Source organism: Camellia sinensis, chromosome 14, assembly GCF_055761805.1.
Source record: "Camellia sinensis isolate YWXY chromosome 14, ASM5576180v1, whole genome shotgun sequence".
NCBI classification, from domain to species: Eukaryota; Viridiplantae; Streptophyta; class Magnoliopsida; order Ericales; family Theaceae; genus Camellia; species Camellia sinensis.
In genome coordinates this window covers 130,865,915-130,882,084 of record NC_138974.1, presented here as the reverse complement: position 1 = coordinate 130,882,084, position 16,170 = coordinate 130,865,915, and the positions used below count along the sequence as shown (strand labels likewise).

Here is a 16,170-nt window from a genome sequence, read left to right as displayed (position 1 = left end):
CACATAGTATTGTCTCGGTATGCGTGCCCGCGTGCACGTATTTTGAGACACATATCATTGCCTCAGTTTGCGTGCCCGCGTACACGTATTTCGAGACACATAGCATTGCATCGGTTTGCGTGCCCGTGTGCATGCATTTTGAGACACTTCATTTACACAGCATTTTACCATTGCCTCGGTTTGCGTGCCCGCGTGCATGCATTTCGAGGCACCTCATTTTCATTGCATTCTGTCATTTTCTCGGTTTGCGTGCCCGGGTACACGCATTTCGAGGCATTTCACTTTCATAGCATTGTGTATGTTAGGATTGTATATTAGTTGCATTTCATGCATATCATGCATGTTGCATCATGTCCGGAATAGGAGTTAGCCCGAGCACGGGAAACGAAGTACATTTCGTACTTCGAGTGACGGAATGTGTCTCAATTCCCAGTCACCGACACTCCAGATTATCCATGATGGAGTTAGGTTTTAGCTGTAGTTTCATGTGCATTCATCCTATATTGAGTTGTGCATTTCGACTCCTCGGCCATCATGCCTCGGTATGCGTGATTGGTGGCACGAGGATCGAGACATGCATATATCTGTGCAAATACATTGCTATGCCCCTTTCCTGCTCTCTGTTGCAGCAAAATCAGGAATCAGCAACCTTTTGGGAATTGGCACGCATTTCAAGAACAGGTGTAAACAGAGGCTAATTGGGGCATTCCGGTGGATTTCCGCGCAAGACAATCCGGACATGCATCATCCACCAGAAGCAAGGCAGTCCCTGGCTTGCACGCCAGTTTTATTTGCTTTCTTAGTTAATTCTTTAACTAATTAGGATTTTGTAATATTTCGGACTGTAATATTCTTTTATTCGGGACTGTAATATTTGGACTGTATATTTATTCGGACCCTCTGCGCGAGGGCACAACTGTAATAAGTGTGCGTGAGTGTGATGTATGTCTTCCAACCCCACGTCTTTCTCCCTTTTATTTATCCGCTTTTGATGGTTAGATTAGGGCATGTTTAAATTAGCATACAGTATGACAGCATGTTTGCATCATCCATCTGTATTGCATGCACCGGGCTCGGCACATCATACTAACTGCATTGTACTTTCAAATCTAAATTGAATACATGATAGTTGTAGCATTTCATATACCACCTTAGAATAGCCGAGCCTGCTATAGTTGCATTTTGCATGTGTTGCATTAGGCATTTTTGTATACTTAGGATCATGTATGATTTCTAATTAACTTCCTTTTTTTGGCTTGGAGTACTCGGTAAGTTTTATGCTTTAGCATCCTTGCATGCGTGTGAGTGACTGCCATGAATAGCATGCTTACCATGAGGCTAATTGCTAATGTGATATAACTGCCTGAATGCCTGTGGGTGAAGGTTGGGTTATTTGAATTGGAATAATTCATCAAATGTGTGTTTTAAGCCCACTAGATAGTGGCAAAATCATGTTTTCTAAGCCCACCCGAGGGTGGCAAATCCACGTCTTAGCCTACTTGCGGGTAGCACCATCAAACCATTTTCAAATAAACAAGCATGAAATGTTTTGTTCCAATTCGGACGACCCAGTCTATATTTATATGCTGCGAGCATCACATAGTAACCTAGGCTAATAACCGGAATAAGAAACTCACAATGTTTTCAAAAAATTGATATCATGGTTAGTAGAGGCCGGTCTATGACCGGGCGAGCGGGGGTGCTCACGAAGTGACCTTCCCCAATCGTACCCAAGTTCCCGAGCCGAGGCAACTTTGGTGATGACGGACACGTGGCCTTTTGGCACCGAGTCAGGGTTTCCTAAATTTCCCAAAATAAAATATTTAGGTGGCGACTCTGTATCTGGCAAAGCAGTCCATGTTTGGCACTTTTTTCAAAAATCTGTTTTCTCAAAACGATTTGCCGGATTTGGACTCTTTGGTTCAGATTTAGAACCGTGACTGCAAAAGTCGAGTCCGAGCTGTAGCGAGGTCCCCCGCGGGCTTGTTACAGAGCTGTTGCCTATGTAGATTATGTGTTCACCAATCTTCTTTTCAGTAAACTCCACGAATATGTCTTTTATTTTGCATGATATGCCTAGTTGTAGCAGAATTAATCCACCACGAATTTGATGAAGGTTCAAGCATCATTGCTTCAGAAACGGTCATGGCAATGGGATTATGATCCTTTTTATGCTTCTTCTGAGGACAAGTGGCTTTGATATGACCTTTTTTACTGCAATTGTAACATGGGCCAGCCTGATTCTTGTGATGTTGTTGTTTTTGCCATCCTTGCTGCTTTTTCCATCCTTTTTGGAGCCCTTTCTTCCATTTTTTTTTCTTGAAAGTAGTCTTTTTTCTTGTTAAATGGTGTGTGGGAATTATTTTGTGGTTGTGGTGAAGATTGTGCCATCAACAAGTTAGAAAACAAACCTTCTTTACGCCTTCGCTTCATTCTTTCTTCTTTCAAAACCAAGAGTACAGACAATATTACCATTGAAACCTCTCGTCCGCTATAAGTTAAAGATGTGACAACATAATCCCAAGACAATGGAAGACTATTAAGTATGGTAGTTACTTGCATCTTGTCTGACAAAGGATGATCAGCATTAGATAATTCTTCAGCAATTAATTCCATTTGATTAACATGATCACCAGCACTATCATTATCACTTATATAAGTGTTATTATATTTGTCAAAGAGCAATTGAATTTGAGTATCTGATTGAACTCCATATTTACTTTCTAGTGCTTCCATTAATTGTTTTGTAGTTTCATGTTCTTCGAATAGCGGAATAATGTTGTTTTTCATATTATGTAACATTGTTGCCTTTGCCATTGCATCATCTTCTACCCATTTATTTTGAAACCAATTGGAATCGTTATGTAGTTTATAAGTGGATAAAGTGTGCAATGTTTTTTCATGTGTAAAAAGATAAGAAATGTGGCGTTTCCATGCTCGAAAATTATTTCCATTAAGCATCTCAATTCTTGAAGAATCAATAACACTTTTAATAGCCATTCTCAATACAAATGTGTTACAATAAAAATACAAATGTGGATATTACAAAGAAAATAAACAAATAAACAAAAATAAATACAATAACAAGTCTTAATAAGGATAAGCCTTGTAGTTGTTGAGTCAACCCCTGTGATAAGCAAAAAATTGGTCATCTTGTCTTGGGTAAAAAGAATAATGAAAACTCAATGGCCTATTCTGTTTATGAGTCTTGTAAAAATAGTTACGAGCCCAAGGGACGATGCTTATTGAATATTTTTCTTTGGATGTTTTACTGTGAAACACCCTTGGATAGCCTCTTTATCTAATTATTTTTTTCGAAAATTTAGTACAATGACCCACTAAAAAATTCTTAGAAGAATTCTGGAGATTTTGGCTTTTGAATGACTGAAAACGACTTTGAAATGAGCGAAAATGGGCCCAAAAACCCCCGGTTCAGGACCTTGGCTGAACCAGTTGGGAGCGAATCGGCGTAACATGCGGGTCAGATGGGCGCGGGTCGCGTTGAGTAGACGGTTCGTGCTGGGCAGACGGGTGCAAGTCCGAGCTGGCACGCGGGTCATCGTGTTAGACGGACCACGTCTCTAGGTTGCTGTGCTGTTGGGTTACACCTATGTCTATGGGCTGCGCCTGTGGATTTTGGCCCAATTAAATTCTTTTTAATCTTTAGGCCCAAAGTAACTGACTTCCTTGCTGTAACTCTAATTTTTGGGGCTTTTCTTTTTATTTTTGAATTTGGCCGAATGAATGGACTTTTCAAAACAGAGGCTTCAATGACATTTTTGCACAGGTCGTCTTCTCCGGTGACGGGAGTCGACGACTAAACTGGAAATCCAATTCAATTTGGATACAATTAGGGTTTGATTACAAAACCCAATACTCAACTAAATATATATATTTGGTATTGATTTTTTTCCCCTAAGAAAAAAGAAGTGAGCGGCAGTAACACATTTTTCGGCAACAATGCCTTGGTGGGTTTCAATTGGTATTGATTGTTGCTTTGGATTTGACTTGGTCAATTCAAGAATTGGTGCCTTGGTTTGCTACTCTGCTTTGAAGCGGCTAGTTCGGTGTTCAGTGTTGATTTGGGTATATTATTTTGGGTCTTCTACAACTCTGATTTTGAAGACTTTTGTTCATCTATTTGACGAGGTCTTTTCTCTTGTTTATTTGTGATTATTTGGAATTCACCTAAGGGTGGTTTTGCGAGACCATTCGTATCTCGTTTGTAAACTTATTTGGTTGATAGTGGAATCGGATTTTCGATCTCGTGGACGTGGACGTACCTTACATTGAGGGAACCACGTAAAATTCTCGTGTTGCTTTTGATTTAATTTTTCCACATTAGCTTTTATTCCCATTGATTGATTTACTTGTGGGAAATCATATTTTCCCTAACACACTGAAATTCAAATTTTGGGGGTCAATCTTTTGCCCTTTTTCAAAACAAATTTCACCGTTATGATCAAAATTCTGAGACGAACAAGATGGTACTAAAGTGGTGACGCTAATTGAAACGAAAATTATTTTATAAAATTTTGTCCACTAGTACAATTCGGCCACATTTTCGGCAAGGTTCGGTACAATATCACCTCCAATGGTTATTTTCTTTGGATACTTCTCAGGGAATACAATACATTGATAATGATTAAATAAGCAAATGGAGTTTACTAATGCCAAAGCTTGTCGATCAATAACACTCAGAATTTTTGGTAAAAAGAGTTTAGAAAATTTTTGTTCTTTCGGACTGTATTTCGACATTTGCTATTATGTGTAAACCAGGCTCTGATACCACTGAAAGATTAACTCACAATGGCAATTGATTGGAATACCCGTGGGGTCGATTATCCAAAAGTTAGAAAGTAGAAAAAAATTTGTTTTTCTTTTCAATGATTTCCAACCTTGCTGTTATGCATTTATGTACACATTCAGTGACTTTTGGGAATAGTCATACTTCTTGAATTTGTTTCATACAGCAAGAGTCATCGGTTCACCAAAAGATGTGTCTATAGATATTTGAATTCAAACCAGTAACTAATAGATGGTTTCAACATTCTTGCGGGAAGGTTTCTTTACAATTCAATAGATGAATGATCGAATGAAGTGAGTCACACCAAATTATGGTGTAGTCACTCATTGTTCTATCATTTCCAACTTACATATGGCTCTCCCAATAATTTATAATAATGTTGGAATAAAAAATAATAAAAAAAAAAATTAAACATCTTTTTTTCTTCTCCTTAAGAGTTAAGACTCCTCAATCATAAAACCAAAGTCAAATTATTCCGAGAGCATGGTTACGTGGTATTCTATAATAGTATGATTGATAAAAAATATGAGGTATTAAATGTTTATGTTAGGTGATTGAGAAATATGAGAAGACATAATAAATGATAATTGATGAGAGAGTATAGTCATGTAGTACTCGGGAAATATTCTATAATTTTCCCTTTAGTTTATATATAAAATATAAATAAAGGGTAAATCACAAATACACCCCTTAAGGTTTGATTAAAATATGAATCGCTCCCTGTAATTTTGAAAATTACATTCCACCCCGAGGTTTTTAATTTTATAACAAATCGTCCATTTTATTAATAAATCATCAAGTCAATTAACAGTTTTTAATGATACTAGAAATATGTTTTAATTAATAATTTAGATAATTTTATTATTGTATAGGAAAGTAATTATGAATTTTATTTTTTAGTTAATTCTGTTAAATAAAAAATATTAACAATGAGGTATTTGTAATTTTTTAAATCACAAGGAATAATCTATACGTTAAACAAATCTCAATTGGTGTATTTTTAATTTACCCATAAATAAATTACACCCACTTCTTTGAAAATTTTAAAATTTCAAAAACATAATCAGTCTGATTATTTTAATATAATTACACTATTTTATTTTAAATTTGAATTCACAAGACAAATAAACTATTTTTATTAATATTTTGTTAGTAGTATAAATAAAAAAATACTATACTTTTTAAACTATTTATTTGAATTAATTTTAATCATTTTATTTTTATGAAGTACTAAAGATCAGATCAACATATGCCTGTGTTGACTTTTTGATTTTTTTGACTATTTTAGCATGGACTAAAAAACTTGGTTTGAGAAGAATTTTTTTTGACTTTTTGGCTTTTTTAATTTTTTTGTGAGAGAGAGTATAATGATTATGGGTTGGATCTGATATTTTGTTTGTTGTGACTAAAATAGCCTATTTTGTCTTTTGTGACTAAAATAGCCCAAAAGCCCTTGCCAAACGGAATAATAACTATACAAGAAATATATAAGTAATTGTATTATTTTAACAATGTTGTTATATACATCAATTAATATACTAACTACTATACCAATATTAGTTATAACATTATTATTAATTCTATTCATCATACAAATTATAAATATAAAAAATCTCTTAAATTATATAATATCAGATCATTAATTGATACACAAATCGATACATATAACTTTATTTATTTATTTTAACTACAGGTAGAGGTAAGTGCAATTAGGGGTGAGCAACGGATATACCGATCCGTCAAAACCGACCGAACCAAACCGATCTGCCGCATTTTGGATGGATGCGTGATGACGAGCGGACGGTTGCGGATTGATTTTCTCCAATCCGCCAATCTGGCGGACGGATGGCGGATTTGAGATTCTTTTGGCTGCAACCGAACCGCCAAACCGCGAGCACTCCTAATTTATAAGACTTTGTATTTTCAGTTTGTTTAAATATTTTGTTTGTGTTTTCAATTAAAAAAGAGTTTAAATATTCTGTTGAAAAAAAGTTTTCAACTTGAATATCTTTTTTGAATTAAAAAAATAAACGTATTATTTATCTATATTTTTTGGTTTTTAAATCTATCTCTAAAAATAATAAATAGAAAATATGATATATGTTGGTTGATTTTTGTTTTCAAAAACAGATATAGATGCAACAATATAGAGACATACAATCTCTACTACTGTTTTGTTCATGGTTTTGGTGGTTTGAATTATTTTTATATTTTAAGAACCACATATTGTAATACTTTATGTGAATGAGGCATGCAGTGATTGTGATATTTTTTTAAGTCATTGACTATAATACTTTTTTCTTCTTTTTTTGAGGAAGTGCATAAGTTGAATTATGTTGAAAATTTATAAAATTTTAAACCACCAAATCGATTCGCATCCATCCGCCAAACCGCCGAACCGCAGAACCGCTCAATCCACATCCGCCGGATTGGCGGACGGATGCGGATTGATTTTCTCAAATCCACCAATCTGGCGGACGGATGACGGATTGGAAGTTTCGTGGCCCCAACCGACCCGCGCCCACCCTAAGTGCAATTACACAAAGAAAAAAAAAAATAAAATAATTTTTTTTTTTAAAGTCTTACTAATATTCATCTGTCTCTCCCTTTGTCCACCGCCTCCCGTACCATTTCATGTTCCCTCGATAATACAGGGGAGGCCTTCGCCATGGCAACCCCGTTGAATCCTCACTCACTGACTCCCTCTCTGTATTTCATATTCTTCATCCTTCAATCGCTCTTTTGATTTCCAAGCCTATTTTCTTCGATTCTCGATCGTCCCTGGAACCTATTTCTAGGGTTTTAACCAGTCTCTTCGCGGTCTACGTTCCTGCAAACTCTCACCCTTGATTTCGAGACGCCGATTTCATTCCCCTTCGTGGTTTTTTTTTTTTTTTTTGGGTGTTGAACATGTATGTGCGTTTGTTTGTATACGTATTTAGGTTTGCTTGTTTATTCTATGTAGTATCAAATATGAATATTTATTGATTTTTATTCTTGAATTTGGTTTAGTTTTCTGTGAATTCATGTGAGTATCTGTTTTATGTCTGCTTGAACTTGCTCTGACGTTGTTTTTGTACTTATTTTCTTATTAAGAATTTTTATTTATCAATTTAGGGTTTGAATTTATGATTCTTGGTTCTTTAACTGGAGACTTGGGAAATTTTACTTTGCAAGTGTGGTTGAATTTCTGAATGTAATGTATATATATAGCCACCCATTTGCTTAGGTTTTAAATCTGAATACATGTTGGAATGGGCATTGTCTTTTGCCAATTTAGTTCAGTGCAAATTTGGGGTTACGTTTTATAGAGTTGTTGATATTGTCTATGTATTTGTGGTTCCAAAATTATGGTTCAGGTTACTAGGTTGAGATATGCATCATTGTGCCCTTTCTCATGAAGAAAAAAGAAGGGAAAAAGAGAAAAAGAAAGAAAGGAAGATATATTGTTCTGGACATAGTAGTAGTGGAGTTTATGCTATGTTCTGTCATATTATGCATTGTTTGATGGGATAATGATGATTTGATTATTTTGTTTGCAGATTTTTAGTTTGAGGGATTGGTGTAAATATGACAATGAATCAGCATAAGGCTATCGAGTTGGAGGAAGGGTGGGCTTATATGCAGACGGGGATCACAAAGCTGAAGAGAATTCTAGAAGGGTTGCCGGAGTCGTTCAGCTCTGATGACTATATGATGCTCTACACGTATCCATTATTATGATTTATTATTATTATTATTATTAATTTTTTTAATCATGCACTTGTTCTTATAATTTGTCCTCCCAAATAATACAAAGGAAAAGAAAAAGCATAGCAATCAAGAAAAAAATCTGTTGTTGTCTTAACCGAGTGATTTCTCCTTAATTATAATTACAGTACTATATACAACATGTGCACCCAAAAGTCTCCTCACGATTATTCTCAACAGCTATATGATAAATACAAAGAGGCTTTTGAAGAATACATCAATTCAACGGTGAGGAATTTTGTGGATTGTTACTACATGTTTATTAATACTATAAGTTATGAATATTCTGTTATGGAAATTGTTGCTTCATATGCATATTGTTACTGTTTGTTGCCATGGATTTGACACATACTCAGTGTTAGCATATATTTATTCATTGTGATAGTGGTCATGTAGTTAAGTGTTTTGTTATGCTGTTTCTCACATGCTAGCTTATTTTCTCTTTTTAGATTTAGAACTCATCATTACATTTTTCTGTTGCTCTGGAATTGTACTACTGCAAACAAAGAAGATAGTCTTTGTCATTATTCAATTACTGAGCTGCACTTTGTTTTCTTTATTAGGTGTTGCCATCTCTAAGGGAAAAGCATGATGAATTTATGTTGAGGGAGCTTGTAAGCATATGGGTAAATCATAAAGTGATGGTCAGGTGGCTTTCACGGTTCTTCCATTATCTCGATCGTTATTTCATTGCGAGGAGGTCGCTTCCTGGCCTCAATGATGTTGGACTCACTTGCTTCCGTGACCTGGTTTGTCTTGAGTTTTGCTATGCTTTTCTTTCTTATATTAGTTTGATTTGTAAATCTCAAACTAAAGTGACTAAGTTCTGCTAAAGTCATTGCTGTCTTAGTGTTGATTTTTTCTCACAAGTTAAAGTCATTCTTGTTATAAATGGCTATTTTATTTGAATTTTAGGTTTACCAGGAGTTGAAGGGTAAAGTCCGAGGTGCGGTTATCACACTTGTAAGTTTCTTGCTTCAAGCATGGAGCATGTTTTTTTCTATGTAACCAATTGAGGTTAATTACCAATGCTTCTGGACATGTTTGTTTTCCATGTAACCAATTGAGGTTAATTACCAATGCTTCTGGACCAGATTGACCAAGAACGGGAGGGAGAGCAAGTTGACAGAGCTTTATTGAAGAACATTTTGGGTATATTTGTTGAAATTGGAATGGGACAAAATGAATGTTATGAAAATGACTTTGAAGAAGACATGCTTAAAGATTCTGCTGCCTATTATTCACGGAAAGCATCAAACTGGATTGTTGAAGATTCTTGTCCTGGTTACATGTTGAAGGTTGCTTCTTCTTCTTTTTTTTAATTATTATTTTTTTAATTCAGTATAGTACTTCATTGTGAAGTGATTTTATGATCATTTTGGATGGAATTTGACACTTATTATGGAAACAATAGGCTGAGGAATGCTTGAAAAAGGAGAGGGATAGAGTGTCCCATTATTTGCACTCAAGTAGTGAGCCGAAGCTGGTGGAGGTAGATTTTTGATCTTTTATTAATTGTTAGAATTGTGGATCTTGTTCATCTAATATTGATCATTTGATGATGCCTTGATTAGAGCTGTATATTGTTTTGTTAATATCGAGACCTTTATACATTTGATTGTGGTTAGCCTTATGGATATGTTTTGTCTACAATTAAATTACTAGTATTAGTCATGGCTCTATAATTTCCACAATGAGTTTATTTTCTCGATTCCTCTTGTAGTGAACATATGTAAATTTCTGGTAGACTAATAAATCTATTCAAGTGCTTGAAATAATGTGAAATATTTGTAACAAAAAAACTAAGCCAATTGGAAGACAAAGATGAGCTTAGATAGTGACTTAATATGTTATATTTGCACAAACAAGCCCCATATGTGGAATTGAATGGTTGGATAGTTGTATGGATGCACAAATAAGTCTTTTTTTTCCCCTAACTTATTCGAATGTAGAATTTTTGGTTACTTGTTTGGTACAAGGGTTCATTATACGTATTGTGATGAGGGGAAAAAATTTATTGCAATTGGAGTCATAATGTCTAGTTTATAGCTTATAAGGATGGGGGCCTAAATTTCATCAAAACATTGTGAATTCATAACCATTCACATACCAACCTAGAGAAAGGACATATTAAACTAAAGAAAAACCATTTACACTTTATCTTCAGTTATAATGGTTCCATCAATTAGTTTTCCATATCCCTTTCACTTTCTCTATTGGTGTTCATTTTGCTGATGTTGTTGGATACTGTCGCTAACGTTTGAATAATTTTTTCTTCTTTTCTTTTCTTTCTCTTTTACTCCTGTAGAAAGTGCAGAATGAGTTGTTGGTGGTATACAGCACCCAATTACTTGAAAAGGAGAATTCTGGATGCCGTGCTTTGCTTAGAGATGATAAGGTATCGTCTGGAGTTGCGTTATTTTATTTTTTTAGAGAAATTTTTATACAGTTAGACATATATGGTGAATGGCATCTCCTTTTTATTTCCTCATCTTAGGTGGAGGACCTTTCTAGGATGTATAGGCTGTACTGTAATATTCCGAAAGGCTTGGATCCGGTTGCTAATATTTTTAAACAGGTTAGTTTATTTATTTATTGTTCTTCTTTTTTCTATTCAGTTTTCTGACATTATTTGCTGAGCAAAAGAAGCCTCTAGACATGATCATATTTCCTCTCACTGACACTTTGTGAGTGTCCTGATGCAGCATGTTACTGCTGAAGGTACGGCCTTGGTCCAACAGGCCGAAGATGCGACAAGTAAAAAGGTTGGTATCCTGTTCCATCTTTCTCCTACTGTTATGGATGTATGATGGCCTTGTTCTTATGATGTCGTATGGAGCACAAGTTGGAAAATGATTTTTATGCCTCACTAATATCTTCTTCTTCTTCTTCTTTTTTTAAAGTTTTGAAATAAAGATAGAAGTTAATTTTCAAAAATAAGAAAAAGGAAATATAAAAAAAGCCTGCTCTTGTGCTGGAGGGCTTCTGGTCTCTTGCTTGAACACAAATTATAAATTGCCAAATTATCCTCATTCGTTCTGATAAAATCAAGATTGTGAACCAAGTCACTTTTAGAGTTGCAGTATAGGCGGTTAATTCCTATTGCTTTTGCCATTCATTGATCTTTATTTCCCATTCTTGCATCTCTCTGCAAGACTTCTGTTCTGTCTCCTCCCTCCTGTTACTCTCAGGCATTGCACATCCACAACTAGTTGTGTATCCCACCTTGTGGGTCTTAATCTAACACTAACTTGCACAATATTTGTCAATTCATTTTGGTTAACTATGGCTCTCGTGGCCTAGGATTATAATTGCTCTTGGTAGGAATGAATGGTAAAAGAGTAACAGTCAGTCATAGAATTCGACTATAGAATTAATAATTGTTAATGAATAATGCGATTTTTCTTTAAAATTTTGATGGATAATTATATTATTGCATTTCAAAGTGTTAACGGCTATTTCTCCACAGGTACAGAATGCTGTTGTCTCACAGGAGCAGGTGATTTTTTCATTGCCTTAACATTCGGTATCTAATGTAGTTGAAGTTGGAAAGCACAGAAACTGATGTGGCAATCTCTTATTCAGGTTTTTGTCAGAAAAGTTATTGAGCTGCATGATAAGTATATGGCATATGTGAATGATTGTTTTGCAAACCACACTCTATTTCACAAGGTTTGTTTTGGAGAGTTGTGTTTCATGGTTTGGGTCCTTTGCTACATTTATATTTATAAAGTGAACCTTATTGGTTCTTTGTAGGCCCTGAAAGAGGCTTTTGAGGTTTTCTGCAACAAACAAGTTTCTGGCTGCTCTAGTGCAGAGCTGCTGGCTTCATTCTGTGATAATATTCTCAAGAAAGGTGGGAATGAAAAATTGAATGATGAAGCCATTGAGGACACATTAGACAAGGTGGCCTTCCTGTTTCTTTCATATCAATTTCTGTTTTTGTTGCATCTATTGACTTGTCATGGTAATCTTTAACGTGTTCATTTTATTCCTGCAGGTGGTAAAGTTGCTTGCTTATGTTAGTGATAAAGACCTTTATGCCGAATTCTACAGGTAAGCTGTCTGCTTCCTTCATATGTTTCAATTCTTTCTTGTAAAGGGATTTTTTAGGTCCCTACTACTGCTGCTGCTGCTGCTGCTGCTACTACTACTACAACTACTACTACTTTAAGGGATTTTTTAGGTTCCCACCACCACCACCACCACCACCACCACCACCGCCATCACTACTTCTTCTTCTTTCAGGGAATTTGTACGTAATTATCTTTTTTTTTTTTTTTCGTCTTTGCCTGTTGCCAGGAAAAAACTTTCTCGTCGTCTTCTTTTTGACAAGAGTGCTAATGATGATCATGAAAGACTTATCCTGACAAAGCTGAAGCAGCAATGTGGTGGACAGTTCACGTCAAAGATGGAGGGGATGGTGAGTTGATCGCAATTACTTTATTACCGTTTTTTTGTGCTTTTAGCTTGTGCTTTAATTGACATTTCATTGTTTTCTTCTTTCAGGTTACAGATTTAACATTAGCAAAGGAAAATCAGAACCATTTTAAGGAATATCTTGACAATAGCCCGAATACAAATCCCGGGATTGATTTGACTGTTACTGTCCTTACTACCGGATTCTGGCCAACTTATAAATCTTCTGATCTCAGTCTCCCTGCAGAGATGGTAGGATTTACTACTGTACTCTTACACAGGCAGAAGCATTATTATTATTATTATTATTACTATTACTATTATTATTATTATTATCAAGAGAGGGATTATCATATCTAACTTCCTCCCTTCCTCTCTCTCCAGGTGAAATGTGTTGAGGTTTTCAAGGAATTTTATCAGACAAAAACAAAACATAGAAAGCTTACTTGGATTTACTCATTGGGTACCTGCAACATAATCGGCAAGTTTGAGCCAAAAACTATAGAGTTGATCGTGGGAACTTATCAGGTAAATTCTTATTTGTAATGTACTTCGATTTGTACAAATCAGGGATTTGAACTTGCTCATAATTTTTTCATCGTTTTCAGGCTGCAGCTCTTTTGCTATTCAATGCTTCGGATAGATTGAGTTATTCAGAAATCAAGACCCAATTAAATTTGGCTGATGATGATTTAGTTAGATTGCTCCAGTCTCTGTCGTGTGCAAAGTACAAAATTGTTAATAAGGAACCAAACACTAAAACTGTTACTCCAAATGACTATTTTGAGTTCAACTTGAAGTTTACTGACAGAATGAGGAGGATCAGGGTTAGATATGCATCTTCTCTCCTTGCTATTTCCCGTTGCTTCTCTCTCTCTCTCTCTGAGCTTTTGAGATGATTCAAACTTTCTATTTATTTCAATCAGATTCCTCTCCCACCAGTGGATGAACGGAAGAAAGTAGTTGAAGATGTTGACAAGGACAGACGTTATGCTATCGACGCCTCAATTGTGCGCATAATGAAGAGTCGCAAAGTTTTGGGTCATCAACAATTAGTGATGGAATGTGTTGAGCAGTTAAGCCGTATGTTCAAGGTATGCCATTCCTCAAATATGTGAAATACAACCAAAAAGTTAGCATTTGGTATCATTTTCATTTTCTGCTTTATGTTCTTAAAACAGAATAAAATGGCTACTTATATGTAAAACATATTTGACATTGTTTCCAAATTTTTTATGAAAACACCCCTTTTTATGATAACCTTTTAAATTGATTTTTTGAAATTTTAAAAACATTTTTCCACACAAAATGAAAACATTGATGTTCCTTAACTTTTGTGGGCGGGACACAGAAAAGTTTTGGGCATCAAGTAAATATTTTTTTTGGGATAAGTATGTATCAAGTATCCGTTTTAATATATGGATACTTTTTGGTTCTCATCCGTAAATAAAGAGGGAAGAGTGAGATGCTGATAGCAAAGCAATTACACATAAAAAAAGGATTTTTGACCTTGACTGCTGCCAAGTCTTGTACATATTGAATCTTAATGTTGGTTGAGCAATTAATTGAGTATGAAATAAGGAGACTCTGTGGAACAAATTGTTTGTTTGTTTGTTTGTTTTGGTGGGTAAAAGTTGGGGAAGGGCTTGTTTTGGTGAACTTTGCCTGAGGTCAGATAATGTAATGCTGACAATAGTGTTTCTCATAAGTGCTTAATTGATGTGCTTGTGCAGCCCGACTTCAAGGCAATCAAGAAGCGGATTGAAGATCTGATCACCCGTGACTACTTGGAAAGAGACAAGGAAAACCCAAACTTGTTCCGGTACTTGGCTTGACGTAACCCATTGATCTAGGATTGAGCTGACACTTGGCACAAATTTGAAGTGCTGGCGAAGTGTAGGAGCAGAGAGTGAATGCGCATCACAAACCGCCATGATTCCCATTAGTTAGTTGCCTCCGTTGGTTATATACTTGAAAAATGAGTATACTTTTTTTTTCGTCATTTTTTGTTTGACATCAACCTTTATATAGTGAGTTTTGTGCAGTTGATATATGACAACTTTGTTTTTGGGGTAGTAGAAGGTATATTACCGCATCAAGATATGGGGGTTGCGAATTTGCTCCCAACAAAAGGATAGAAAAGACCTGGTGGTTGTGTTGCATCTTTGATTATAGTCTGGCCACCTGCAAAAAGACGGAGTCTCTGGCTCAGGCCAACTCTATTGCATTTTCCACTTGAAGTAGTTATAGTAAAATTTCAAAAAGTGATAAATAAAACAAAAAGGAAGAAATTTTGTAAGTTTGGGCATATTTGTATGTTTTGGGTGAGAATGTTAAATGAAGCCCTCAATGAAAACAAGAAGCAATGGGATGTCTGTGCTTCAAAAATAGAAGAAAACTTTTAGAGGGATTAGTTTTTTCTATTTTTTGAAGTCAAGAATTTGACGAGGTTGATCACACTTATTTCCTTCCCACACTTGGATTGTTAAATTGTTGAAGAGAACCCAAAATCTATTGTTCGGATCTTGATTTTTTGATTCAAGGATGGGCACCAGTCCCTCCTGTTAGCTCCACCAAAGCTGAAGGTTCATGTCATGGTTTGGGATCCAACTAAGGAAGTTATATATATATATTTTTTTGAATGTCTTTAGTTATTTTTTTGTCCCCAAAATTTGTTATTTTTTTTTTTTTTAAATTCACTAAATAGAAAAGAAAGGAGTAAATTATAAATACATATCTTGGGGTTTGTTTAAAATACAAATTGTTCTCTGTAGTTTGAAAAATTACAAATATCTCTTTATTAAAAATTTTATTTAACAAAATTAATTAAAAAATAAAATTCATAATTGTTCTCCTATACAATAATAAAATAACTTAAATTATTAATTGAAACATATTTTTAATATTATTAAAAATTGTTAATTGACTTGATAATTTATTAATAAAAAGAATAATTTGTAATGAAATTAGAAACCTCAGGAGGTGGAATGTAATTTTCAAAATTACAAGAACAATTCATATTTTAATCAAATCTTAATGAATATATTTGTAATTTACTCAAAAAAGAATTAAAAAAATCCTAGTTCACTGAGTAGAAATGTGAACTTTATTTTATTTTTAAAAAAAAATCACTAAAAATGAAGGGGGCAAAAAGATCAAAAAACAAAAACAAAAACAAAAAAAACCAATCCAAA

General features: G+C 34.9%; 1 protein-coding gene across 4 annotated transcripts; it reads left to right on the top strand.

Moving 5' to 3' along the window:
- The first annotated feature begins 7,372 nt into the window (after nucleotides 1-7,372).
- LOC114286324 (cullin-1) lies at nucleotides 7,373-15,051 on the top strand. 4 transcript variants are annotated; one of them, XM_028229475.2, is made up of 20 exons: nucleotides 7,373-7,719; nucleotides 8,350-8,514; nucleotides 8,686-8,785; nucleotides 9,121-9,306; nucleotides 9,473-9,520; nucleotides 9,652-9,855; nucleotides 9,972-10,049; nucleotides 10,866-10,955; nucleotides 11,055-11,135; nucleotides 11,263-11,322; nucleotides 12,027-12,056; nucleotides 12,143-12,229; nucleotides 12,314-12,463; nucleotides 12,558-12,613; nucleotides 12,860-12,980; nucleotides 13,067-13,228; nucleotides 13,361-13,504; nucleotides 13,585-13,803; nucleotides 13,903-14,070; nucleotides 14,710-15,051. In XM_028229475.2, exons 2-20 carry the CDS (start codon nucleotides 8,378-8,380, stop codon nucleotides 14,809-14,811), a joined length of 2,223 nt encoding a protein of 740 aa, XP_028085276.2. In that variant the 5' UTR covers nucleotides 7,373-7,719; nucleotides 8,350-8,377; the 3' UTR covers nucleotides 14,812-15,051. The 4 variants fall into 4 exon arrangements, with proteins under 4 accessions (XP_028085276.2, XP_082760338.1, XP_028085278.2 ...); XM_082904212.1 differs by having other exon boundaries at nucleotides 7,423-7,749; XM_028229477.2 differs by having other exon boundaries at nucleotides 7,425-7,688.
- Nucleotides 15,052-16,170: the final 1,119 nt, after the last annotated feature.

Excerpts from the sequence above, each read along its gene's own strand:
- LOC114286324 (XM_028229475.2), top strand. The coding sequence starts at position 8,378 with ATGACAATGAATCAGCATAAGGCTATCGAGTTGGAGGAAGGGTGGGCT. Across the intron at positions 11,323-12,026 it reads AAGATGCGACAAGTAAAAAG|GTACAGAATGCTGTTGTCTC; the intron begins GTTGGTATCCTG and ends ATTTCTCCACAG. Across the intron at positions 12,614-12,859 it reads CTTTATGCCGAATTCTACAG|GAAAAAACTTTCTCGTCGTC; the intron begins GTAAGCTGTCTG and ends GCCTGTTGCCAG.